The sequence below is a fragment of the Pituophis catenifer genome, unplaced genomic scaffold, assembly GCF_029215685.1.
Source record: "Pituophis catenifer annectens isolate HBS135680 unplaced genomic scaffold, rPitCat1.0.hap2 SCAF_14, whole genome shotgun sequence".
NCBI classification, from domain to species: domain Eukaryota; kingdom Metazoa; phylum Chordata; class Lepidosauria; order Squamata; family Colubridae; genus Pituophis; species Pituophis catenifer.
Genome location: NW_027256894.1, coordinates 19,905,545 through 19,933,471, shown reverse-complemented (window position 1 = coordinate 19,933,471; position 27,927 = coordinate 19,905,545). Strand labels below are relative to the sequence as shown.

The following is a 27,927-nucleotide window of genomic DNA, read 5'->3' as shown; positions in this document are numbered from 1 at the left end:
CTTTCTTCGTTCAAGTTATCAAGTCTAGTGTATGTACAATGGCTTCCGTGGGAAACATAAATCTTTCTATTGGATTAGTGATTAATCAACAAACACGTGCTTTTCTAGACGATGTGTGTTTTGAAGAAAGAAGGAAGTAAAAAAAAAAAAAACTTAAGCTGGTTTTCTTCCAGCTCCTCTCTGTGTTAATTTCAGCCTAAGCCAAGATAGCATGTTGTTTTCCTGTTTGAATTGTTTTGCAAGTTGGAATAAAATAAAAGAATGTATGATTATTATTATTTTTTTCTTGGCAGGGCAGCTGTTCCATTTTTACTGCATTTTGTACTAATACTGATTTTTCTTGGCTTGATCCTGGTTATAAGTAATAATGTGAAGAAAGCAATTTAAACAGTCCTCTTTTCCTTTCTTTCTTTCTTTCTTGTCACTTCGGCACTCATCTAATCACCTTAGCAAAAAGTAGGTTATGCTTTGTGCTTTGCTTGCCTGAAAGCAGAGAAATTGTTGCCTGCCACTGAGGTTTTCTTGTACGCAAAACGCACAAAAAAAGCCAAAGCTTAATGAGCAGCTTTGTCCTTTAACCCAGGTGTTAATTTTTATCGATGCTCTTTCCAGCCGCTTGGATTGATTTGGCCAGAGGTTGCTATTGTTAAATAACAGTAATGTCTCCGGTGCCCCCATAGGCAGGTTTCCATGGAGGAGGCCTCCTAACCCAAAGGCTTTTATATAATATATATAAATATATTATATATATAATATATAACATATATTATGGTGTGCTATGTGATAAGGATTTGCTGCTAGGCTAGACAACTCAACAAACTGACTCTCCAGAAAATGGAAACCAAGTTTCCAAGGTAGAAGACTTAAATGAGTACACACTCGAACTGATGACTTCTTAGAATTCCTACAATATTAAATCTGCTAACTTTCACCTAAAAGCCAAATCCTTTCATTTATTTATTTTTTCTTGGGTTCAGGCTGTTGGATCAACCCTCCCGAATTAGGCTTTCTCCTTGTTCTCTTGTTTTTTGTTTTAATTTTGGGTACATAAGTGCAGTTACCAAATATGCTGTGCTTATATTCCCCCATACCTTGTTAGTTTATTTGAGTGCAGCAAGCATAAACATTAACATATTGTGCTGCTTATAATTGTATTGCAGAAGTACTTACGAAGTGAAATACAACATAAAACCTGAACCACGTAATAAAATCTAGAGAATTTCCATCGGGCCTTGTCCCTTAATGCTTCTTCAGAATTGGTTGTATGAATTGATACCCGGCTATCTTCATTAAAAAATACTATTTATGTATTCCATGCATTTCATTCTATTGATTCGATATGCTGATCCTAAACACTGTTTATCAAATGTCACGTCAAAGCTTCTGTTTTCCATTCTGATATCTGATTTAGAAAGGAAAGGAAGAGCTGATCTTTATAGAGTTACCTTGAAAACATAAAACTGAATTTCCAGGGTTGCAGTTGATATGAACTGTGCTTAGAAGTCATTTTTTGTCTATTTGATGTTATCTGGAATACTGTTTTGCTCTTTATATAAATGAATTCAGACCACTTAACTTTTTCAGATCTTTCTTTTGCATTAAAGTGATTTTTTTTCCTTAGTAAAAAATAAACGTTCATAAGATTCCAGGCTCCGGAAATACAGAAATGTGCATATTAGATTTTACATAGCTTTGTATTTTGCACGTGTTTATCATAGATATATAAGAAAACATTTTGTTATTGAAGACTTGCACATATATGCACATAGCTAGTATGCTTTTTTTTAAGTCGGAAAAGACAGTTCTATAAAGATTTAATATGTTGCATGTATGTGCATTGTAGCATACAATTGGGCTATTTATGGGAAATGTCCCCTAAAGTTTTTTTTTTTTTTAAATATGTTTATTTTGTACATTTGGGGCTATTGAAATGTTAATCAAATTATTCATAATAGTTTCAAGTGTTCTTGGCTTTTATAGTAGTTTCCCCTGAAATATCTATGTATGTTTGCCTTTTGTCCATCCTCCTTCTAAACAACAGTATCCAATTTAATGTGACAGCATAATCTTCTGTAGGTTAGTTTTTACATGAAGTCCTCATTTAGCGACCATACGTAATACCAGCAACTTCGTTAAATATAGCGTTCACTAAGTGAAACCGTAACAGAGCTTACAATCTGGCTCCTGCTTTCTTTCGCCATATATATCTGGAAAGGCCACAGATGTAAAGACTGGCCCTGAAAGTACTTTCTCACCGCTGTCGTAACTTTTGAACCGTCGCTCAACGAGGCAGCCGCTAAACGAGCACTACCTGTCCTATTTAGGATCCTAGTTGGCATTGATTTACGGACCTCTGCAAGAAGACCCACTTAGCAACTGCACGTAACTGCACGTAATGCGGCCTCTATAGAAAAAAATGGGCATTTGTTTCCTTCTCGTTCCTTCCTTCACTTTCCCCGCCTGTTTCTAATATTTATTTTGCTCTTTCCTCGTCAGGTGACGTGACAGGTCAGAAATAAGAGACCTCTAATAGATCTAGACTGAAGGGAGGGGTGTGGGGGAGATTTCCAGATCTAGGTCTCTTGAGAACATCTGTACGTGTATACAATGCCTCCTCTGTGCTATGGAAGAACAGAGGACAGGTATTTCTCCCCTGCCGACTCACGTTTACAGATTCCCACTTTATAAGCCCTTCTGTTCCTTTGGCAGTGGGAAAAAAAAAAACAAAGCCAGGTTTAAAATAAAATGACCGATTAGCCTGGTCTTAAATCTCTTCCACCTTCCCCTGCGCCTAAGCAAAGTTCCTAAACCTCATTTGTTAAAAAAAACTGACTGTCCCATTTTTATACAGAGCGTATAGGATTTCTGCTTTGTCAAGTGTAAAAATTCAGCTTGAGTGGTGCGGTGGCCTAGAGGTGGAGCTCTTGCCTCACAATCAGGAGGCTGTGAGTTCAATCCTAGGTAGAGGCAGATCTTTCTCTCTTTCTCTCTGGGCACAATGAGAATATATTAACTGCTGAACAAAACTCCGCATTGGCGACAGGAAGGGCATCCGGCCAGTAAACGCTCTGCTAGCTCCATTCAGTTGCTCAGACTCCAACCCGGCAAGGGATTATTGCGATCATTAAAAGAAGAAGATGATGACGATGTAAAAATTCAGTTTGTGATTTTAAACAAAAAACAAAAAAAAACCCCACCTGAGACAGCTGCTTGGAAGCCATGTTTTTTTTTTACATGCATGTATTTTTCAGAGGTCCTGCGTTTTGGTGGCGGACTAATTTCTTTTTATATCCTAGAGCCGATGTGTAAAAATGAGAAGTTGGGAGTCTTAACTTGATGACGTCAGTGGAATGAATGCAAGAGAGGCAACTGTAGTCTGAAAATTTGTAGCCAGATTGGAAGAGCATTAGGGAACTTTTCTTAACTTGACCGTCCGGCTCAAATGCTAGCAAATTAGAGAATTAACTAGAACGTGCTGAGTAATATTGTTATTTGTCAGTTACTATGACTTCTTTTTTTTTTCCCCCTTTTCAATTGCATCATTCCTTTAAAAAAATGGTGGTAAGTGAGATGCTTTGCATGCTTTGGAGTTTGTTTATTCTCCGCTTCAGTCTATACAATGCACAGTTCATGACGTTAACACTTTTCCTTAGTTTTCTTCATTCCCACTCATCACTAATTTGGGCTTCAGTTTGCTATCGAATCTCCATTTTTTTCTAATTTGTTCCATTCTTTCTTTTTTTTTTTTTTCTTTCCCCCTCCCTTCCTATACTTCTGTTTCTCCCCTTTTCTGGTCAACTTCTCTAGGGCTCTGGTCCTTTTTTTTTTCCTTTTTCTTTTTTTGTCTTGTCACGTCCTGTATATGGTGGGATCGATTTTTGCAAAGGTGCTGTGGCTGTAACCCAGGAGGCTATTGATCGAGAAAGACTTTCTATAACAGCCACGCTTGACTTGACTGGGCATAGAAAGGAGAAATGGCCAGTCCCACGATAAAAAGTTGCACGTCAATCGAACAGGACCCCCCGCCCCCCCACCTCTCCCCGAGCTCTGCCAACCTAATGCATTCATGTTAGAGCATCCATCTTGCTTCCTCATGTAAAGTCCGAAGCCAGTCTTGTTCCATTTGTAAGCTCATTCTTGTCCCACCTCCTCCGTGTTTGAGGACCGCTCTTGTCTCAGGTGGCATAAGTTGGAGCTTTGTTCAAGAATGCGTTAGCCAAACGCTCACACACACACACACACACACACACCCTTCCTCCTCCCCAAAAAAACCACCCTCCCTTGTTTCAGGTGTGATTGAAGCGAGGTTTCGAATGGCAGAATGGTGGTTTTGGAACACGGCACTAACCCCTAACCCTGCTAATTCCCGGGAAACGAAAACTAAGAATGTCAGCACCAGCAAAGCTTTCTATATTAGAGCGTCTCTAGCTCAGGCTGCCTTTGAGATCTTTCGGGCCGGGGCGGGATTGAAAGATGTTTGTCGGGAGGGGCAGCTTAGTTCTTTATCGTACTGTGCTTCCATGTTTCCAAATCAGATGTGTCTCTGTATATCTCCACTGTATATACAGCACATTGATGTCTGATCGTCCTTACTAGTCCTAGTTCTTTGTACCTTGTTCTGATAGTTTGCTGTGAGTAGCAGACTTCTGTGGATACTGGTGTGTTATTTTGACTGTCCAGCTGTTAGTTTGTGGTTAGCTCTTTTTTTTTTTCCTTTTTTTCTTTTGTTCTTCCTTTTTTCCCCCCCTCCCCTCGTTCTGGTAACTGTGCTGGCGGGTGGCTTAGCCACTCCGTTGCCTTCAAGGTACTGATGGAGTAATGTTCAGCTTGGTCCAACATTACTCCTAGTGTGTGCTCATGCAGTTGCTTACACTGTTTAAAAGACTGTAGTTTCCATAAATGCTTTGTGTGCCTTAAAAGTCCCCTTGTGGAATCCTGCTGAGTTTGTATCCAAACCACAAATTTATAAGAAAACTTCTTCTTCTTTTTTTAGCTTGCCAACTATCTTATCAATAAATAAACTAGCGATGTAATGCAGAACAGGTTGCCAACGGAAGGTATTCTTATGGATTGGGGTTATTTTTTTAATTGCTTAAAATGTGCCTCTCTTTTTACTCCGTGTAAGGTAAAGTACAAATGAAATAAAGCACAAACGAGTTGATCACGAAGAAGCCTACATGAAAAGGGACAAGTTGATTATTATTATTATTTTCCTAATCTTCAAAAAATTTATAAAGGGATAAATTTCTGGCCCTCCCAGGTAACAAGCTGAAGTGTCTGTGATGTGTAATAACTACTGGGTAATATCATTTGTGTATAAAATCACAACAAAAGCTTGCTGCTTTTGGAGGGGCTGCTTTGTGTCAGTCAGAATTCTGAAATATTTTATTCAGGACTTCAAGCAAAAGTGTCTGAAAGAGACAGGAATTCACACAAAAAAAAATCATGTACCAAGCGTTTTTGGGGAGAGTCAGATGGTGGGAAAATAAAGCATTGATTTTAGAAACAAACAGCAGGATTTTACAACTGAAATGTTGGTTTGTCTTCTCATCTCTCTTGTAAGATTGAACCACTGGAATTTGGGGACAAGATGAGTTATGTGTCCACATTTGCAAGAATCTGTCCACTTAACAGTTGCATTTTTCAACGATAAGCATTCAAAAAGTGTTGACTGAAATGATTTTGAACCAACCTACTTTGTCATCTAAACTCAAATCCAGGAGAAAAAAAAAATCCCTTCATGAAATCTTTGCAATTTCAAACGGAATGGCCTTTTAGATAAAGCTGTTTATTGGTAGACAATGATTTTTGTACTTATCCCACAAAATTTTACCTCGGAACCTAAAAGCTTTTTTTTTTCCCCTTCTCTTCTTCCCTTCATTGGATCACCATCCATCGTCTTGCAGATGATGAACCAGCTGGGCCAATGTAAGTATTTTATGGAGCTGATCTTCCTATCGCAGTCCGTATTGTGCTCTTAAATGTTCCATCTTTCAGGCAAATATATATGAAAGGAAAGCAAGAAATTCTAAGGCGATGAAGAAGGGGTGAAATCCAGCAGGTTCTAACAGATTCTGGAGAACCAGTAGCGGAAATTTTGAGAAGTTCGGAGAACCAGCAGATACCACCTCTGGCTGGCCCCAGAGTGGGGTGGGAATGGGGATTCTGCAGTATCCTTCCCCTGCCACGCCCACCAAGCCACGCCCATAGAACCGGTAGGGAAAATTTTTGAATTTCACTCCTGGTGAAATTCTTTCGAGAGTTAGCATATGACAAACACTTCCACGTTGCAGAGAAAAATCTTGGGTGTCATCCAAAAGCACTGCTTCTCAAATCTTGGCCATTTTAAGATATGTGGACTTCAATTCCCAGAATTCCCCAGGAATGTGATGTTCAAGAAACTGTCACGTTGATCTTTTTGTTTGTTTGTTTACTCTGGCCTTTTAAATCTCATTGTAGATCAGTGGAGATGTTTTTGCATGTAATCTTAACTGTCAGAAAAGGGAGGAGCAATAGAAGGGGAATGTGGTGGGGTTGCCATCTTGAACAGAGTTATTTTGGGGAGGGGGAGGATTACATAGAACAAATCCTTGAGAGTGGTACTTTTAAAAATAACAGTATTAACAAATAACTGGGACAGAAACCAATGCATTGTACACAAGTGAATGTGATTGGAAATGATGCATTCAGCTGCCACTAAAATGATTGTTCTGGGAAGCCATCTCTGTTCTGTCCACAAGGTTTTACAGTGGTTTATATCAGTGCTTCTCAACCTCAGCAACTTGAAGATGTGTAGGCTTTAACTTCCCAAATTCCCCATCTTAAAGTTGCTGAAATTCAGAAACACTGATCTAATGGCTCCTTCCCTTCCCTTCCCCCTTTTCCTTTCCTTTCCTTTCCTTTCCTTTCCTTTCCTTTCCTTTCTTTTCCTTTCCTTTCCTTTCTTTTCCTTTTCCTTTTCCTTTTCCCTTCCTCTTCTTCCCTTCCCTTCCCTTCATCATGTGGTAAATATTGTTTTGTTCACAACTTCAGTTTTCTCCCAACTTAATTTGGATGTCATTTTGTTTTCGTAGGAAAACTAATTCCACAAACAACCATAAAGATAAAAATCTACGCCAGAGGAACACAAATTAAAAGCAGTGCTTATGTAAGTTTGTATAAAACGTTTCTCAAAACTTTGTTTTCATATTTATTTATTTACTTACTTAATTATTTATCCACTCCTGTGTTTTTGAAAGTGAAGGGGCTAAATATAATTTGCATAAGTCTGAGTCATTTGTATATCAGAAGTTATTTGCAGGTTAAGTGGCACTAATGCTGAATATAGAGTCAGCCCTCCTCCTGAATATTTTTTTTACACATTTTTGGCTGGGAGGACAATAAAAATCGGACCCACATCACACACAGATCGGGCACATCTACACAGGATTATAATGATCCAGTGCGGCATGCCTCTTTAAAAAATATTGGTGAGCCTCTTTTAAAAAAAAAACGATTCCACTTTTTTTTCAACTAAACGAAGAAAACCCATTGTTTATGGTTTCTATAGTTGGTTGTTGTCAGCTTTCCTGACAGCAGCCAACTTGTAACAAAAGCTTCTTTTTATATTCTTCCACCTCTATATTTGTGTTCAGAACTCCTTTTTTGCTGATTTCTGAGAAAGTGGGGTGGGCCTGTAATTTTGTTCTAGCTTATTGCAATTAGGAATTTCAAGCCATGGCTAATTGTGATTTGTTTTTCAGAGTTTTACGTTTGAGAGACTGATAGAAATGCCGCCTGCTAGGCTGAATATCCGATGGATGATTTACAAACTCCATTTTTCTCTGATGCTTTTCTTTGAAGTGAGCAATGGTGACTGTCTCAAGCATGCCTTATTTAGCCGATACTTTTACTAACGCTTCAGAATAGAGGATGTAAACTATTCTGGGCTTGATGTGCTGTGGGAATGTTGCTTTTTCCCCCCCTTTGAGAACATTTAAGTATTACAAGTAAGTCCAGTCATGCATGCAGCAAATCTTTTTTTTTTTTAACTTAAAACGTAGCTGTTAAAAATTAGCTCTGAAATGCACCTGCTGCCATCTAGTGAAAACCTTTTGTAAAGTACAGCGAAACCTAAAATATATACAGTATATATTTATATTTGGAGGGTGGGGAAACCAAACTACAGTGAGTATTTGATTTTTAAGCTGCTGAATTCATTCCTTATATTGTACGTATGAGAGATTTATGTCCAAGTATGTAGGAGGAATAATGTAAATCTACATTTGTCCTAAGGGCTCAATCTGTACAGAAAGAATGAAGTATCCTATAATTATATAAAATGCAGGATTTAGGGGTAGTCCAAAAGATGACAATGGAATACAGTGAGACAGTTTTGTTTATATACATATTATAATGGCTTTAATTTTGTTTTTCCTTAAATCGTGTATATTTCTCTCTTTTTTTTTCTTTTTTTGCACTGATGGGTTCACAGTCTTGTATATTCAATTCAGGCCGAATTTTATAATTTCTTCTCTCTTTTTTTTTTTTATGTTTGTTTGTTTGAATGCTGTTGGAAACAGCATCACGGCATGGTGATTTTCTATGCAACTGGTTTGTTTCAGTTTTGACATTCATTCATGTTGATTTAGGATGACTGTAGAATCACAGACATTACTGGGTTCTTAGACTATGGGCGTACTTGTAGATGCATGAAACTCGTGGTGTGTAAAATTGTTGAAGTGCAACAATAATGTATAAAAGGGATTCCACTGTTTTTAAAAATAAAACCTAAATAAAGCCCCAGCTCTGGGACCATTTTTAAATTGGAACGTTCCTGATCAAATGAGGTGGCTTCGTGTCATTCTTAGTCCTTTACTGTCTCCTCAAACTGTTAAATCAAATCAAACCTTTATTGTCAATGCACAACATGTGTACAATGAGATTGAATGAGCCTCCCTTGGTGCAGCCCCTCCCCCCAAAAAAACAGAATACATCTCAATAACTCAATAAGTAAAAGAAAGAGAATCCCTAAACCCAAATAAGTAATAACTGGCACGCATTCCCATATACATACATACATACATACATACATTATATTATATTATATTACACCGGTATGAACATGTTGCACGTTATGCTGGCCCTGCAAGTCTATCCTATTAAACCTAATTGTGGTGTTATGTTGCGTTCAGAAGTCTGATGGCCCACGGATAAAAGTCTATTTTTCAGCCTGTTCGTTCGCCTGGCTATGCTTCTCTATCTCCTGCCCGATGGTAGGAGAGTAAAGAAGTGCTGACCAGGGTGTGAATCATCCTTGAGGATTTTCCTCACTCTGCTAAGGCAGCGGGTCCTGGCGATTTCCTCCAGTGGGGTCAGGGGGGCAGCCCATGATTTTTTTTGTCACCCTCTGCAATGCCTTTCTGTCCGCGGCTGTCAAGCCAGCACACCATACCGTAACACAATACGTGAGGACACTTTCTATCGTAGACCGGTAGAAGGAAGTCATCAGTTGTTGTTCCACCTGATTTTTCTACCAGACCCTAAGGAAATGGAGTCTCTGTTGAGCCTTCATGACTGCCTGGAATGTGTTATTTTTCCAGGTGAGATCTTGGGTAAGGTGACAGTCCTGTTCCTTGAGGTTATACAGGGGACGCTCGGCTGTTCTCAAAATCCTGGTAGTGTTTCATCCCTTTCTCCACCTTGCCTACAAATGCAAGGAAGATCTTCTCAAAAGAGACACGGTCTAAATCAACTTGTGGAGCCTCAAATATTGCTGGGTTTCTTCCCTCATCCACGTTGATTAAGATCGACAGGAGTTGAAGCTTTAACGTGTTCCTTCAAAATACAGGAGGAAGTCGGTCTTCCCCGCTTGATGTACTTGGACTACAATTCTCATAAGTCTCTATAAAATAAGTTCACAAGACATAACTCATCACGTCAAGTAGGATTCCGTCTATGGCTGCATCCATCATCTTAAAACATACCTCAGCAAAATACAGCATTGAAAGGCAAATTATTACAGTAATTGCATATTTTGTCTTACATTGAGATCAAAATTCCCGCGTCCCCCTATGTCTGCCTTGAAGTGCCAGGTCTTGGTAAGCCTTCCAGAATCCTCAGTCAAGTCAGTTTTTCAAAAGAAAGTAAGCAACACCTCACCATCAACTTTGGTTCTGGGATCTGGTTGGGATCCGGAGGCTACTTGCCAGTGGTGAATCCTCTGAAGTCTGTTACCGGTTCTCTGAGTCTGCTACCGAACGTGCGCTTTGTGTGTGCTTTGCGTGCATTCGCGCCTGAGGCACACCCGCACAGCGCTAAAAAAAGAACATTTTGAAACCTTCCGAGTCTGCAAAGGTAAGTAGAACAGTGAGGGAAGGGAATCTGCTGTGCCACACGATTTAGATTAACTAGCAAGCAGGAAATCCGACAATTCTAGCTAATATAAATCACACATCACAGCTGATCATCGCCCAGCTGATCATCAGAAATACCAGTTCAGCCAAACCTATAGTAATTTTTACTACCGGTTCGCCCGAACTGGTCCGAACCAGTAGGATCTCACCCATTCCACCAGGTCAGGTATGGAGGGTGCACTCCTGGTCCCTTCCCTAAGTGGTGCCATCTAGGAGAACCTGGAAGTCCACCTCTTTGTAACTGCCCCTGCCCTGTGGAGTATCTTTCTCCCAGAGATCCGAGCAGGCCCTCAACCTCCTTGCCTTCTAGAAAGCCTTGAAGAGAGGTGGCTCTTCCCACAAACGTTAGGCTAGAATGAGACCGGAGCCCAGTAGATGACACAAGGATGTCTGGAAAATAGAGGTGGGAGTGTGACATAACGTTCGCCGCTTTGAGTTCTTTCTAAAGTAAGATTCTTACTTTTGGAAACGTCGGTTTTTGAGAGGGGTGGGCAGCCAATTTAATAAAGGGCTGGATAAAAGAAAAATTAAAAAAAAAACGAGTGTGTATTCATATTCCATTTCTCTCCCCACCCCTTTTTCCAATCTCATCTAAGACGGCTTTATTGTCCATTAAGTCCACATTAAAGTAACACCTTCCCTTGTCCGGTTCTACCTTCCGGTGGCTGCACCTTGCTCTTTTCCCATGCGAGACCTTCCCTTGCCCTTTGCTTGGCGTGTTTTGTCGTTCCCTGCTGTGACTGTCACATTTCTCGGGCTCCCTTCTTCCTTCTTCCACCCAGCTGCTGTTGGAATCCCTGGGGCCATGTTGAGCAGCTTCTTGCAGGCTGCATTGAAAAACCTTCCCTCTGCCTTTGCAGAAAATGACATTTCGCCTCTCATTTTTCTGAGTATACTCAGCAGGCATTAAGATAAAACATCTATTCTGGGTATCTCCAGGCAACATTTGAAAAGCCAAGGCTAACATACTTGTAAAATATGCCACAATAGAACATCCTTTGCAGCATGTCTTAAATGTTCTCTCCTTTCCTTCCTTCCTTCCTTCCTTCCTTCCTTCCTTCCTTCCTTCCTTCCTTCCTTCCTTCCTTCTTTGTCCCTTTTTTCTTCCTTCCCTCCCTCACTTTATTCCTCTTCCTTCCTTCCCTCCCCCTTTGTCCCTTTTTTCTTTCTTCCTCCCTCTCTCTCTCCCTCCCTCTCTCCCTCCTTTATTCCTCTTCCTTCCTTCCCCCTTTGTCCCTTTTTCTTCCTTCCCTCCCTCCCTCCCTCCTTTATTCCTCTTCCTTCCCTCCTCCTTTGACCCTTTTTCTTCCTTCCCTCCCTCCCTCCTTTATTCCTTCCTTCCCTCCCCCTTTGTCCCTTTTTCTTCCCTCCCTCCCTCCCTCCTTTATTCCTCTTCCTTCCTTCCCTCCTCCTTTGTCCCTTTTTTCTTCCTTCCTCCCTCCCTCCCTCCTTTATTCCTCTTCCTTGCTTGTTATTACTTGCTTGTTAATCACTTTTGCTGTCCAAGGAATACAGGCCATCCTCGACTTAACGACCACGATTGAGCCCAAAATGTCTGTGGTTAGGTGAGTCATTTGTTAAGTGAGGCTTTGCCTTCATTTTACGACCTTTCTTGCCTCGGTTGTTAAGCAAATCCTTGCAGCGGATCAGTCAGTAACATGGTTGTTAAGCGAATCTGGCTTCCCCGTTGACTTTGCTTCTCGGAAGGTCACAGAAGGGAACCCCGTTACCCAGGGACACTGTGACCGTCATAAGTATGAACCAGTTGCCAAGCGTAATGAGTTTTGATCATGTGATCGCGGGGATGCTTCAGAGGTCGTAAGTCACTTTTTTTCCAGTGCCGTTATAGCTTTGAAGGGTCACTAAAGAAAACCATTGTAAGTCAAGGACGTATCTTCGGCACCGCAGCTCAAACAAGTCGAATGCAGAATGAACGACAGCAGCTCCAAACCACCAGGCTCCTCCCTTTCTTTCGTTTGATTGACACACATCACAAAAGCTTCTCGTGGTGCCCAAAAGACACAAATTTGACAAATTTCTGCCTGTTTTGCCTGGGCTAAATCAGGAGAGCTTCTTGATGCGGGTGAAGGAGGAGAGTGCAAAAGTTGGCTTGAAACTCAACATTAAGAAAATTAAGATCATGGCATCCGATCCTCTCAATTCCTGGCAAATAAATGGGAAAGAAATGGAGGTAGTGACAGATTTTATTTTCCTGGGCTCCAAGATCACTGCAGATGGGGACTGCAGCCAAGAAATTAAAAGACGCTTGCTCCTGGGGAGGAAAGTTATGGCAAATCTAGACAGCATACTAAAAAGCAGAGACATCACCCTGCCAACAAAAGTGCGTATAGTCAAGGCGATGGTTTTCCCCAGTTGCAATGTCTGGCTGTGAAAGTTGGACCATAAGGAAGGCTGAGCGCCAAAGAATGGAGGCCTTTGAACTCTGGTGCTGGAGAAGACTCCTACGAGTCCCTTGGACTGCAAGGAGGTCAAACCGGTCAGTCCTAGAGGAGATCAACCCTTGACTGCTCTTTAGAAGGCCAGATCCTGAAGATGAAACTCAAATACTTTGGCCACCTAATGAGAAGGAAGGACTCCCTGGAGAAGAGCCTAATGCTGGGAACGATGGAGGGTAAAAGAAGAAGGGGACGGCAGAGAACGAGGTGGCTGGATGGAGTCACTGAAGCAGTCGATGGGAGCTTAATGGACTTCAGAGGATGGTAGAGGACAGGAAGGCCTGGAGGAACGTTGTCCATGGGGTCGTGATGGGTCGGACACGACTTCGCAACTAACAACAACAACTATCTATCTATCTATCTTGAAATGAATTAATCTTCTATTTCAAAGTTGGACCATAAGGAAGGCTGAGTGCCAAAGAATGGAGGCCTTTCAACTCTGGTGCTGGAGAAGACTCCTGCGAGTCCCTTGGACTACAAGGCGATCCAACCGGCCAGTCCTAGAGGAGATCAATCCTGACTGCTCTTTAGAAGGCCAGATCCTGAAGATGAAACTCAAATACTTTGGCCTCCTAATGAGAAGGAAGGACTCCCTGGAGAAGAGCCTCATGCTGGGAACGATGGAGGGCAAAAGAAGGGGACGATAGAGAATAAGGTGGCTGGATGGAGTCACTGAAGCAGTCGGCGTGAGCTTAAATAGACTCCGGGAGATGGTAGAGGACAGGAAGGCCTGGAGGAACATTGTCCAAGGGGTCGCGATGGATCGGACACGACTTCGCCACTAACAACAACAAATCAGGAGAAGAGGAGGACAGAACCAGCTTCCCTCACTAGGTGGCGCTGTCGCACCTCCCAGGAAAATGTGAGAAGTTGCTATGAAAATTCTCATCCCTCACCCCCCACCCCGCCCACCCCCAGCAGACTTTATTTCTGCAGGCAACTTTTAGCGCTAGAATAAATACGGAAGGGCAAAAGAAAGCTAAGTTTCCAGCTCAGGTGACTTTTGCTAATAACGATAACTGACGCGTTCTTTTTGCATTTTGTTTTGTTTTGCTTTTATTATGATTATATACTCGTGCAGCATACAGGTCCTCCATGGGAGGCAGGTTGGCAGCCATTGTTTTTTCCGCAGTTCTAATGATCCCCTGAAGTCTGTGTCTGTCTTGTTGGGTTGCAGAACCAAACCAGACAGTTATAGAGGTGCAGATGACAGACTCAATAATTCCTCTGTAGAAGTGGATCAGCAGCTCTTTGGGCAGTTTGAGCTTCCTGAGTTGGCGCAGAAAGAACATTCTTTGTTGGGCTTTTTTGATGACGTTTTTGATGTTGGGTGTCCATTTTAAGTCATGAGATATGGTAGAACCTAGAAATTTGAAGGTCTATACTGTTGATACTGTGTTGTCTAGTATTGTGAGAGGTGGTTGTATGGGTAAATATCTATCTATCTATCTATCTATCTATCTATCTATCTATCTATCTATCTATCTATCATCGGTCATCTATCATCTATCATCTATCATCTATCATCTATCTCTATCTCTATCTATCTATCTATTTATCTATCTATCTATCTATCTATCTATCTATCATCCGTCATCTATCATCTATCATCTATCATCTATCATCTATCTCTATCTCTATCTATCTATCTATCTATCTATCTATCTATCTATCTATCTATCATCCATCTGTCATCTATCATATATCTCTGATAGCCTGCAGTACTGCTCTCTAACCACTGCGCCACCCTGGCGCTTTTAATTTTAGTGGTTAATTAATTTTAAATAGTTTATATCAGTTGTATCAGACAGTTTCATATTCAGAGGGCAAGAGAATTAATACTCATAGCTCATATCATTTCCTTTGTCTATGAACAATGGTGTCTATAACATCATCCTTTGTCTCATCATCCTTTTCGTGCATCTTCCTCCATCTGGGAAATTGAGACCTACTGATGGGAGAGCTTGAAAAAAAATACTTATATTTTTTTTCCTCCAAGTAACCTCATCTCAAGTATCTATTATATACTAGAGTGCAGAAAAATGAGCCGAAGCCCATCAAGATATTAGCTAGGAATGGTGGCTGCTCTTTCGCTCTCTTTTAAGGTATCTTTTTTTTAAAAAAAAAAAATTGGGATCTAATTTCAAACAGAGGCATTTATTTATTGTTTTTCCGTAAGATTTCTCTGCACTCTTTTCTCCATTTTTCCCCCTCACCGTAAGAGACCAGAGAGATGGGCTGAGCTTCAAAATATGTTTGGTGATGCCACCTTGATATCAAGGCAGAGGAGAGCAACCGGGATGATTAGGGGACTGGAGACTAAAACGTATGAAGGACAGTTACAGGAACTGGGCATGGCTAGTCTACTGAACAGCGTTCCATGTGCCTTTGGCATTTAGTCATGCCAGCCACATGACCACGGAGACGTCTTCGGACAGCGCTGGCTCTTCGGCTTTGAAACAGAGATGAGCACCGCCCCCTAGAGTCGGGAACGACTAGCACATATATGCGAGGGGAACCTTTACCTTTTACCTTTAGTCTAGTGAAGAGAAGGACCAGGGGAGACAGGATAGCAGTCTTCCAATATTTGAGGGGCTGCCACAGAGAGGAAGGGGTCAACTACTTTCTAAGGCACCCGAAGGCCAGACAAGGAAGAATGGATGGAAACTGATCAAGGAGAGATTCAACCTGGAAATAAGAAGAAATTTTCTGACAGTAAGAACAATCAACCCATGGAACAGAAGTTGCCTTCGGAAGTTGTGGGAGCTTCATCACTGGAAGCTTTCCAGAAGAGACTGGACTGCCGTCTGTCAGAAATGGTGTAGGGTTTCCTGGTTAAGCAGGAGGTTGGACTAGATGACCTACAAGGTCCCTTCCAACTTTGTTAATCTGATCTAATCTAAGCCTGCCAGGGATCTGCTAATATTTGAAGTGTAATGTGGAAACATTCAAGATACATAGAACTTCACTTCCTTGGTCATCACATGACTTTCTACTTAAGGCAGGTCTAGAACTCACACCCTAGATTCACATCCTGGTTAATAGTTTTATTTTATTTTTTTTAACCTTTTAAGCGGGACCCCAAATATTTTTCCTAGGAGCAGGGCAAAATCATTGATAACTCAACTTCAGGAATACACATTGGGTTTTGATCTCCTACAGTTTGAATCTCCATCTTTTTTATTTCAGCAGGTTGGCCTGGCCTAACTCTCCTCTTTTAAATTTTTTAATTCGTTTGATTTTATAAATTGGGTGTTTTAATCTGTGTTTCGGCCAAAATATTTAATAATTTTAAGGGACTTTTAATATTTGTATTATTTGTATTTTATCTTGGCTGTTCACCGCCCTGAGTCCTCCGGGAGTAGGGCGGTATAGAAATTTGATTAATAAATAAATAAATAATTTTTGCGGGAGACTTCCAATTTAAAACAGAAGAAATCAAAGAAGGTTTTTTTTTAGGAAGATTGCGATGACCTTACCTCCTTCTTAAAGAGTTCAGATGCAAGATACCTTTCACCCGACAACCCATCGGAAACTTGGAGGGAACGTGTAAAATAAAATAAAATAAAAATAATAAAAAATTGGAAGGGAAGAAATACCGTTTTTACAAAACATTTATCAGATGCTCAGAACTGTTTTGAGACGGCCAGATGGAGCTTCTGCTCTTTTTTTAGACTACAGAGGGAAGCAGATTTTTGAATCTCGTTTCCTTTCCAGCCACTCAGAATGGTCGTTCTGTTGATGTTCAGTGGTGAAATCTGAACCAGTTCGCTGGCTGCGCACCAAACACGCACTGCGCATCCGAATAGGTTGTAAAAAAATGCTTTTAAAAGTAAAAAAAAAAAAAGGCTCTGACGATCGCGCAGCTCAGCTATGATCATCAGAGCCTTTTTTTTTGTACTTTTAAAAGCAAAATAGCAAAACCTTCTGTGCATGCACAGAGGGTACGAAACACATTACTTCCTGGTTAAAAGCAGGAAGTAATGACAACCGGGCGGGTGGGCGGAACCTCGCGCCATGATCGCTACCGGTTCTCTGAGCCACCCGCCACGATCGCTACCGGATCAGGTGATCCGGTCCGAACCAGGAGCATTTCACCCAATTGTGTTCTTATAAAATGAGCTCTTATGTTCATGGTAAGCAGAGACTCAAAGCAATGAGAATTTCCATGCTACTGTGTTTCCCCGAAAATATGACCTACTCGGAAAGTAAGTCCTAGCTTGATTTTTAAATGTGCAGCCAATATAAGCCCTACCCGCTCCCAAAATAAGCCCTAATTAAGACCCCGCCCACTCCAGGGTGCACGGATAAAAATTTAGCTAAGGTGGGAATGGGGGGTTGGAGCTGCCCTACTACTTACCTTCGGACAGTTGCAGCCAGGCCTCACACACCCTGACTGTCAGGGGTGAAATCCAGCAGGTTCTGACAGGTTCTGGAGAACCGGTAGCGGAAATTTTGAGCAGTTTGGAGAACCAGCAAATGCCACCTCTGGTTGGCCTCAGAGTGGGGTGGGAATGGAGATTTTGCAATATCCTTCCCCCAGGAGTGGGGTGGGAATGGAAATTTTGCAATATCCTTCCCCCAGGAGTGGTGTGGGAATGGAGATTCTGCAGTATCCTTCCCCTGCCACGCCCACCAAGCCACGCCCACAGAACCGGTAGGGAAAAAAAATGGATTTCATCACTGTCCTGACATCACCTGCCTTGCCGGCCCATTTCTTCTGCAGCCGGCAAGGCTTTCCTGAAGGCCTTTGTAGCCGATAACAGAGCTCCGGATTGATCTGGAGCTCTGTTATCGGCTGCAGAGACCTTCCCAGAAAGCCTTGTTAGCCGAAGAAGTTCCTGAAGGCCTCTGACAGTGAAAAGGAGGCCAGGGGCGACGCACACAAGTGAGGTGAGTCAGTGGATGATGTCCCCCCCCCCGAAAATAAGACCTTGTGCCTTTTTCTGGTGGCAAAAAAAATATATAAGACAGGGTCTTATTTTTGGAGAAACATGGTATTTTCTCTCATCCTTTCATGAATTTGCTCTCCCTCCCCAACTGTCTCTAATGAGAGTGACTTTAGCAAAGTGTGGCCCAAACACGTCCCACAAGATAATCACCTGGCAAAATTTGGTTGGTATGATCTTACATATAGCTCTTATGAATGGAATGCATTCAAAGAAAAGGCAAGAGAGCCGAGATGGCACAGCGGTTAGAGTGCAGTACTGCAGCTACTTCAGCTGACTGCTAGTTCAACAGATCAGCGGATCAAATCTCACCGGCTCCAGGTTGACTCAGCCTTCCGTCCTTCCGAGGTGGGTAAAATGAGGACCCGGATTGTTGGGGCTAAGAGGCCGACTCTGTAAATCACTTAGAAAGGGCAGTAAAAGCACTATGAAGCAGTATATAAGTCTAAGTGCTATTGCTATTTTCCTTCCCTCCCTCCTTCCTTCCTTCCTTCCTTCCTTCCTTCCTTCCTTCCTTCCTTCCTTCCTTCCTTCCTTGTGCTTAGAATGCAGTATTGCAGGCTAATTTTGCCCACAGTCAGGAGTTCAAGCCTCACCAGGCTCAAGGTTGACTCAGCCTTCCATCCTTCCGAGGTGGGTAAAATGAGGACCCAGATTGTTGGGGGCAATATGCTATTTAGCATACTGTCTTTGGTGTAAGCCGCCCAGAGTCCTCGGAGAGTGGGCGGCATAGAAATATGACTAAATAAATAAATAAATAAATAAATAAATAAATAAATATCAACTCTATTCAGCCTCTTCTATAAGGATAATTTTATTTCTATACCGCCCCTCTCCCGAAGGACTCGGGGCGGTGTACAGCCAGGTAAAAACACAATACAAATATCACAATTTAAATTCAAAAAAATTATTAAAAGTATTGCATTTAAGGCCAATTAACTAAAAAACCCAAAAATTTAAGAATTCCAAATTTAAAACTCAATTATGAAGCTAGCCCTGCCTGTCGGAAGAGCAGGGTCTAAAGAGCACAGGATCGCTTCAGCGACCGATTGCGGAGCCATCAATCCCGACTTTCGTTCTGTTCTGTTGGCTCGTTTTATTGTGCCACAGATTCTGTTGTGCGAGTTTGTGTCGTCGATGTGTTTTTAGACTTGTGAAACTGCCTGGAGTCGAACCCAACTGTGGGAGTGACTCCATTTCATAAATAGAAATAAAAAGAAAACTCCTTCTGGCCAAACAGATCCGGTGAGAAACTGAGAAGCTGCAAATCTGTTTAATAAATAAATTAATAGCCACCATCCCTCTTCATCTCCATATGCAAACACACACACACACACACACACACACACACACACACACACACAGAACCTACTGACTTTTCTTGGACAGCCTCCAGCCTAGAATGGAAGCAGCATCTCAAAAGTCTTCCTTTGTGGTCTGGCAACTCAACCTTATACTGAGCTCTCCATGGTCCTGAACATTAATTTGATAAGTGAGGTCTGAGGAGGGAAGAGGAAGAAGAGGAACAAGAAGAGGAGGAGGAAGCAGGAGGGGAGGAGGAAGAGGAGGAACAAGAAGAGGAGGAGGAGGGAAGAGGCAGCGGGAGGGGAGGGGAGGAGGAAGAGAGGAGAAGAAGAGGAGGAACAAGAAGAAGAGGAAATGGGAGGGGAGGAGGAAGAAGAAGAGGAGGAGGAGGAGGGAAGAGGAAGAAGAGGAGGAAGAAGAAAGAAAAAGAGGAAGCAGGAGGGGAGGAGGAAGAGGAGGAACAAGAAGAAGAGGAGAAGGAGGGAAGAGGAAGAAGAGGAAGCGGGAGGGGAGGAGGAAGAGGAGGAACAAGAAGAAGAGGGAAGAGGAAGAAGAGAAAGCAGGAGGGGAGGAGGAAGAGAGAAGAAGTGGAGGAGGAGGAGGAAAGAGGAAGAAGAGGAAGCCGGAGAGGAGGAGGAAGAAGAAAGAAGAAGAGGAAGCGGGAGGGGAGGAGGAAGAGGAGGAACAAGAAGAAGAAGAGGAGGAGGAGGAGGAGGGAAGAGGAAGAAGAGGAAGCAGGAGAGGAGGAGGGGGGGAGTTTTCTTGCAGACATTTCATTACCCAACTAGGTAGCATCATCAGCAGTATCACCTAAGAGTAGATTCATGATTTGGCAAAATGCTCTTATTTGTTTTTTCTTACCTGGACACTGGAAGGCGAATGGCTTTGAAATGTATATCTTAATCTCCTACTTTTTCCATTGGAATCGCTGTCTTGGCTTCTCATTTCCAACTGTTCGCCACAGAGTGCACAAAAAGGGTACTAAATAACCTCTCCAACACTTGATATATAATTGTTGTCTTCTTGTCCAGATAATAATTACATCTAAATCCCACACTTGGTCCAGAAAGAAAGATATCAGCTGATTCAAATGCCAGGTCCTAAAGTAATAGCGAATAAATTATGTAAGATTATATAGATTATATAGCAATCAATTACGGAGATGGCTGTCGGGAGCCTGTTCAAATTGGCATTCCTTCACCCATTGGACATCAGGGAAAAGGAAGATCATAAATCACCCACAATAGAGATGTCCCCTATCCTTTTTTACTAATTGTTCTATATTTTGGGCAAAATATGGAGCATCCTGAGCAGGGGTGGGTTCTAAAGTTTTTTACTACCGGTTCTGTGGGCGTGGCTTATTTTGTGGGCGTGGCTTGATGGTCATGTGACAATTATTTAGGATTTAGCAGAGGTACTAGTCTACCGGGAACCACAGCCACTCAGTCTTGGAAGGGTTGAGTTTGAGCCGGTTTCTCCCCATCCAGATCCGCACACGCGGCCCTCCTGAGCTCCGTTTTGGCCAGCAGACCAGGGGTGAAATCCAGCAGGTTCTGGCGAACTGGTAGCGGAAATTTTGAGTAGTTCGGAGGAAACGGCAAATACTGTCTCTCTCTCAGCCCAGCCTACCTCGCAGGGTTATCGTTCTGGGGGGGGGGTGGGGGGGAAATGGGAAAAGAGCTTGCTGGAAATATACTGGGGAAACCAGTCACTTTTTGAGGGGGCAACGGAAAGGGATCTGGTCCTCTCAATATGTTTGAAGTTTTCAGGAAGCTAGGGGAGGGATTACTTTTAAACAACCCTAATAGTGAGAGGGATTTCTCAAATGTTTGCTGGAGGAGGGGGGTGGGGCTAAACAGAGACCCCTTTCCTTCCCCTGGAACGAGGGATTTCTAAAGCTCTAGAGAGGCAGAGAGACGGTTGGGTTAAAATTGGCACCTAAAGGACAATCTAAACCCAGATCCTGGGTGTTACCAGCTCTCTTTTTTTTCTTCACATTCTCTCTCTCTCCCTCTTTCCCCCTCCCTCCCTCCCTCCCTTTTCTTTTTCTCTCATTCTCTCATTCTTTCTCTCTCTCATTCTCTCATTCTCTCTCTCTCTCTTTCCATATCTTTTTCTCATCTTTCTCTCTCTCTCTCCCCCTCCCTTTTCTTTTTCTCTCATTGTCTCATTTTCTCTCTCTTTCCACATCTCTCTTTCTCCTCTTTCTCTCTCTCTCCCCCTCCCTTTTCTTTTTCTCTCATTCTCTCATTTTCTCTCTCTCTTTCCACATCTCTCTCTTTCTCTCCCTCTTTTCCCCTTCCTTCCTTTTTCCTTCCTCCCTTCCTCCCTCCCCCTTTCTCCCCCTTTTCTTTCTCTCATTCTCTCTCATTCTCTCTCTCTCTTTCCACATCACTCTCTCTCCCCCCTTTCCTCCCTCCCTCCCTCCCTCTCTCTCCCCCCTTTCTTTCTCTCATTCTCTCTCATTCTTTCTCTCTCTCTCACTCTCTTTCATTCTCTCTCTCTTTCCCCCTTCCTTCCTTCCTCCCTCCCTCTCCCTTTTCTTTCTCTCATTCTCTCTCATTCTTTCTCTCTCTCTCATTCTCTTTCATTCTCTCTCTTTTTCCCCCTCCCTTCCTCCCTCCCCCTTTCTCCCCCTTTTCTTTCTCTCATTCTCTTTCATTCTCTCTCTCTCTTTCCACATCTCTCTCTCCCCCCTTTCCCCTTCCTCCCTCCCTCCCTCTCTCTCCCCCCTTTCTTTCTCTCATTCTCTCCCATTCTTTTTCTCTCTCTCTCATTCTCTTTCATTCTCTCTTTCCCCCTTCCTTCCTTCCTCCCTCCCTCCCCCCTTTTCTTTCTCTCATTCTCTCTCTCTCTCTTTCCACATCTCTCTCTTTCTCCCTCTTTCTCCTCCCGCCTCTCTCCCCCCTTTAATTCCCCCTACCTCCCCCCACAGGGCCGAGCGCCCCCTCCCAAGGTGTTGCCCCTTTAAGAAGCCGGGCGCCGGCTCAGGTAGACCCAGCCGATTGGACGCGGGGACTCCAGTGGCAACCCAATCGGATCTGCCGCCTTCCTGAACATTCCCAGGCTCCGGAGCTGCTGCCTGAACCCGGAGAGATGGGAGCAAACAGCAGCAATGATGTAACCCCAAGCGGGGCGCGCAAGTCCTGGTGATCGCCGGCTGCCCTGCGCCCTGCGCCGCCGCTTTGGATCCGAGCCACCGCGTGCGCGGCTGTTGCGCCCCGCACCGCCGCCCTCCCGCTTCTCGCCCTCCTCCTCCTCCTCCTCCTCCCCATCAGCCTCTTCCTTGTGACGATGTCGCCTTTCGGGAAGAAGCAGACGCGGCGCCGCGCTTGTCCTCGGGGAACCTCCCGGCCGAGATGTCCCGGCGGCGCCCCCGGCTCCCTGGCCTCCTGAAGCGGCTCGGTGGGTCCCTCAAGGCGGCGGCCCAGCACCCCCACTGCTAGCCGGGAAGGGGGTGGGCCGCCCCCCGCCTGGAGGGAGAGGGAGAGGAGGAGGAGGAGGAGGAAGGGGCGGCTTTCCTGGAGGGCTCCGCTCTTTCGGCTGCCGGCCCTGCTCCTCGGCCCTCGCCCGGCGGGGACCCCGTCTCCAAGAGCAGCCCAGCCAGCAAGGAGATGACGAGCGCGGCGTCCGGGCAGCTGGCGGCCGCCCCCTGAGCCTGGCGCTGGTGGGGGGCCGGCCGGCCGGCCGGCTGGGTGGAGGAGAAGAAGAAGAAGAAGCAGCAGCAGCAGCAGAAAAAGACGGTTGGCACAGCCGGGTCTCCCCTCCGCCCTCCAAGCTGCGCCCACCGCCTGGGGCTCATCGCCCTCCTTGCTCGCGGCGGGCCCGGGCCATGGATCGCTTGCCGCCGTCGATGCGCAAGCGGCTCTACAGCCTCCCGCAGCAGATCGCGCCCAAAGCCTCGCTGATGGCCGAGGAAGAGGAGGAGGAGGAGAGCGGCGGGGGAGGTGAAGGTGGAGGAGGAGGAGGAGGAGGAGGAGGCGGTGGCTGCAAAGATGCCCGGCGCAAGAGCATCCGCCTGCACCCGCTCTCGCCCTCGGCGGCCGCAGGAGCTTCGGCGGAGCCGTCGAGGCCCGGCTCGGGATCCAGAGCCTCGGAAGGCGGCCCTGCGGAGAGCGCAGAGGCGTCGGCCGGTGGGCTTGGCCGGCCGAGCGCCAAGAGCAGCACCAACGGCGACTGTCGGCGTCTGAAGGGCAGCCGCTCGTCTCTGGCCAGCCGCCACCCGCACGACTCGGGCGAGGGTCGCCGCCTGATCGGCCACGAAGGCGAAGCCGCTTCCCCGGGCGACGAGCGGAGCCCCCCGGGCCTGGCGGACGCCCCCACTGCCGCCGCCGCCCCTTCCTCCTCCTCTTCCTCCACCCCGGCGGCGGCCGCTCCCCGCCAGGACGCGCCGCCCGACGCGGCCTTCGTGAAGGTGGAAAGCCCCGGGGCTTCGGGGGACCAGATCAGCCCCGACGACGAGCTTCGGCTGGGCCAAGCCGGCTTCATGCAGCGCCAGTTCGGCGCTCTGCTGCAGCCCGGCGTGAACAAATTCTCCCTGCGGATGTTCGGCAGCCAGAAGGCGGTGGAGAGGGAACAAGAGAGGGTCAAATCGGCCGGCTTCTGGATCATCCATCCTTACAGCGACTTCAGGTACACACACACACACACCCATCCAATGCCGGAGTCAAGCGGCCGGGTGGGAAACGGGGTTGTGTTGCTAGGGCACTTCGATGCCTTTGCAACTTTCTTGGCAAATTAGAACTAGAGTAACGGAGTCGGAAGGGACCTTGGAGGTCTTCTAGTCCCACCCCCTGCTTAGGCAGGAAACCCTACACCACTTCAGACAAATGGTTATCCAACATCTTCTTCAAAACTTCCAGTGTTGGAGCATTTACAACTTCTGGAGGCAAGTTGTTCCATGGATTAATTGTTCTCACTGTCAGAAAATTTCTCCTTAGTTCTAAGTTGCTTCTCTCCTTGATGAGTTTCCACCCATTGCTTCTTGTCCTGCCCTCAGGTGCTTTGGAGAATATCTTGACTCCCTCCTCTTTGGGGCAGCCCCTGAGATATTGGAAGACTGCTATCATGTCTCCCCTAGTCCTTCTTTTCATCAAACTAGACATACCCAGTTCCTGCAACCGTTCTTCATATGTTTTAGCCTCCAGTCCCCTAAGAGAAGGAGAAAGGAGGAGGAGGAGAAAGAAGAGAAGGAGAAAGAGGAGAAGGAGGGAGAGAAAGCGGAGGAAAAGGAGGAAGAAGAGGAGGAGGAGAAGGAGAAAGAGGAGGGGGAGGAAGGAGGAGAAAGAGGAGGAGGAAGGTTTCCACCCGTTGCTTCTTGTCCTGCCTTCAGGTGCTTTGGAGAATAGCTTGACTCCCTCTTCTTTGGGGCAGCCCCTGAGATATTGGAAGACTGCTATCATGTCTCCCCTGGTCCTTCTTTTCATCAAACTAGACATACCCAGTTCCTGCAACCGTTCTTCATATGTTTTAGCCTCCAGTCCCCTAATCATCTTTGTTGCTCTTCTCTGCACTCTTTCTAGAGTCTCCACATCTTTTTTTACATCGTGGTGACCAAAACTGGATGCAATATTCCAAGTGTGGCCCTACCAAGGCATTATAAAGTGTTATTAACACTTCACGTGATCTTGATTCTATTTATTTATTTATTTATTTATTTATTTTATTCAATTTGTATCCCGCCCTTCTCCTAGTGGACTCAGGGTGGTGCACAGCCAGAACTAAAACACATACCAATACAAAATTTAAAAATTTTAAAAGAATTACATGACTTTGGCCCAAAATTGAAAACATTCAAACTAAAACCCATTGACAATTTAAAAGGCTAAAAAAAAAAAAAGGGGGGGGGGGTTACGCCAGCCCTGCTTGATGGAAAAGAAAAGTTTTTAGGGCACGGCGAAAGATTCTATCCCTCTGTTTATGCAGCCTAGAACTGTGTTGGCTTTTTTTGGCAGCTGCTGCGCACGGCTGGCTCATATTTAGCTGGTTGTCCACTAAGACTCCAAGATCCCTCTCACAGTTACTACTCTGTGCTCTTCTCTGCCCTCTTTCTAGAGTCTCCACATCTTTTTTACACCGTGGCGACCGAAACTGGATGCAGAATTCCAAGTGTGGCCTTACCAAGGCATTATAAAGTGTTCATGCAGCTTAGAACTGTTTTTTTGGCAGCTTGCCTGGGTTAGTTTGAACCCCGTCTATCTGGCAGGCCCTGGGAAATCCAAGAGATAAAAAAAAATCAGGAATTAGGTGACCCTTTTTCCTATTAAAAGCTCGTCCAAAGCGTACCCCCTTTTCATTAAAGTTATTAGCTGGAAAAGGGGTTGCTTGGTTCTTGAGTTTTGACCAACGGAGACTTAACATGGCTCCATCATTCCACCCATAACTGGGGGTGGCTGAGTGAGGGTTGGGGGGTGGACTCTATCTTCCTAACAACCCTGCAAGGTGGGTTGGGCTCTGAGAGGGAGGTGATGTTCTTAGGGAGCAGGGAAAAGGACTTGAATTAGGTTCTCCCATCAAAATGAGTTCCTTAATCCCGATGAGAAACTTAATTCAGTGCAGGCAGAATCTTCTCTGCATTCCTCTAGTGAAAAGTGGCTGGGGGGAAACAAGGAAAAAGGCCTGGGGGGGGGGGAAGAAACCCAGCCAGAAGGATAAACCACAGGGATGAGGACAATTGTAGGGTGCGACAGTTTTATGCAATGCTGAAGTCTAGATCAATGTTGCTCCATCTTGGCAACTTTGAGATGGGTGGACTTCAAGTCCCAGAATTCCTGGGTGGGGAAATGCCCCCATGCTGCCTGGGGAATTCTGGGAGCTGAAGTCCGCACATCTTAAAGTTTATTAGCATGCTGGCTGGGGAATTCTGGAAGCTGAAACCCACACATCCAATAAGACCCTTCCTTCCTTCCACTTGTCCAATATATTCGGTTCCTTCAAGTTCAAAAATTCAGCCCTCTCCTGCCGGATTTGCTTAACGAGGACATGATCCGCTTAACAACTGTGACAGAAAGTTCATTAAATTGGGAGTGATTCACTTCATTGCCTTGTTTAACAATTGGAACCCTGACCCCAGTTGTGGATGTATTTAAGGCAGGCTTTGTTCATCCATGGGGATATTTTCATTGTGAAATTAAAGGGAGATTCGTTTTTCTCCTGTCTCTTTAGACAAGCATCAACATTAACAGATTAAAAGAGTTGGAAGGGACCTTGTAGGTCATCTAGTCCAACCCCCCCACCCAAGCAGGAGACCCTACACCATTTCTGACAGATGACTGTCCAGTCTCTTCTTGAAAGCTTCCAGTGGTGAAGCTCCCACAACTTCCGAAGGCAACTTCTGTCCCATCGGTTGATTGCTGTCACCATCAGAAAATATCTTCTTATTTCTAGGTTGAATCTCTCCTTGATCACTTTCCATCCAGTATTCCTTGTCTGGTGCTTCGGGTGCTTTTCATTTTGTTTTAGGATTTTTTTTCCCCCTTTTTTTCTTTTCTAGCCTTCTGTTTTGTCTTGTTTTGTTTTTGCTCAACCGACAGCCTTAATTCCCTGGGATGGAGAGAAGTTAAGAGGAAAGTAGTGGCCAAAATTAACTTTGGTGGTGTTTTTTCTCATTTTTTCCATTCAGTGTCTGAGCCCCAGGAATCCTAAGAGGGCTTTACATTTCTTCTTTCTTTCTTTCTTTCTTTCTTTCTTTCTTTCTTTCTTTCTTTCTTTCTTTCTTTCTTTCTTTCTCTTTCTCCTTCCTTCCTTTCTGACTTCTTCCTTCCTTCCTTTCTTTCTTTCTCTCTCTCTCTTTCTCCTTCCTTCCTTTATGACATTTCTTTCTTTCTTTCTTTCTTTCTTTCTTTCTTTCTTTCTTTCTTTCTTTCTTTCTTTCTTTCTTTCTTTCTTTTTTAAAAAAGTAGAATTACCTGGTTGCAAAGCAACCTTATGCTGTGCAGTCCAACTTTCCAAGCCATAAGGGATAGTTTAGTGAGCCCAAAGTGTTGATTTTAATTACAATCGGCTTAAACGACAACTTTGCCAAAATGAAAGAAGCAGGCGTCCGGGGCTTTTAATATGTGGGCTGAAAGAGGGTGGGGGAGATGCCTTTGAGGTTTAAGAAATGAAGCACGTGGTAGAGAAGGTATTTCATGGATTCCTTCCCCTGTCCTGCTTGCTCTCTTTCAACCAGGATTGCCCATTTAATACAGGCGTTCCTTGACATTACAAACCACTGTTTGGTGATTGGGTTTAACACTTAAATCACTAACCTAACTTGACTTGCAATGTAGCTGTTCCGATTGGGGTCTATGACGATTCACCACGGCCAACTCACCATGGCCAACTCTCTACAGTCAACTTGCTGTGGCCAACTCACCGCAGGACAAGAGTTACTACTCATATCAAAGAAATGATGGAACGGAATCATTAAAGGAAGGATGCAAAACGAGGGACCCAATGAAATGGGAATGGCGAAACTTAAAATAATCTTGATTTATTTTTACATCATTACATAGAATGGTTAAATTGGGCCACAGTGAGTTGGCCAACATGTGAGTTGGCCATGTTGAGTTGGCCACATTGAGTTGGCCGTGTTGAGTTGGCCGTGTTGAGTTGGCCGTGTTGAGTTGGCCGTGTTGAGTTGGCCATGTTGAATTGGCCATGTTGAGTTGGCCATGTTGAGTTGGCCGTGTTGAGTTGGCCACATTGAGTTGGCCATGTTGAGTTGGCCATGGCGAGTTATAAATATATATAAAGTGCTTCGCTTAACAGCACCATTCTAAAAAGGTTGTAAAATCCAGCACCACTCAAGCTCCTTGCTTAACGATGGGCGTTCTGCCCTCC

At 44.4% G+C, this 27,927-nt stretch overlaps 2 protein-coding genes across 3 annotated transcripts in view; both read left to right on the top strand.

Annotated features, from left to right (window-relative positions):
• The window catches only part of NPTN (neuroplastin), a 30,833-nt gene extending 22,009 nt beyond the window's left edge, over positions 1-8,824 (top strand). For both annotated transcript variants that reach the window (XM_070953691.1, XM_070953690.1), the window contains 3 exons: positions 5,907-5,928; positions 7,074-7,147; positions 7,743-8,824. In XM_070953691.1, coding sequence (XP_070809792.1) covers positions 5,907-5,928; positions 7,074-7,134 — 83 coding nt within the window. In that variant the 3' untranslated portion in view covers positions 7,135-7,147; positions 7,743-8,824. The remainder of the gene's footprint in view (positions 1-5,906; positions 5,929-7,073; positions 7,148-7,742) is intronic.
• A 14,112-nt stretch (positions 8,825-22,936) lies between these two features.
• HCN4 (hyperpolarization activated cyclic nucleotide gated potassium channel 4) overlaps positions 22,937-27,927 on the top strand; it is a 53,673-nt gene continuing 48,682 nt past the window's right edge. Inside the window, exon 1 of the mRNA XM_070953822.1 lies at positions 22,937-23,736. Coding sequence (XP_070809923.1) covers positions 22,937-23,736 — 800 coding nt within the window. The remainder of the gene's footprint in view (positions 23,737-27,927) is intronic.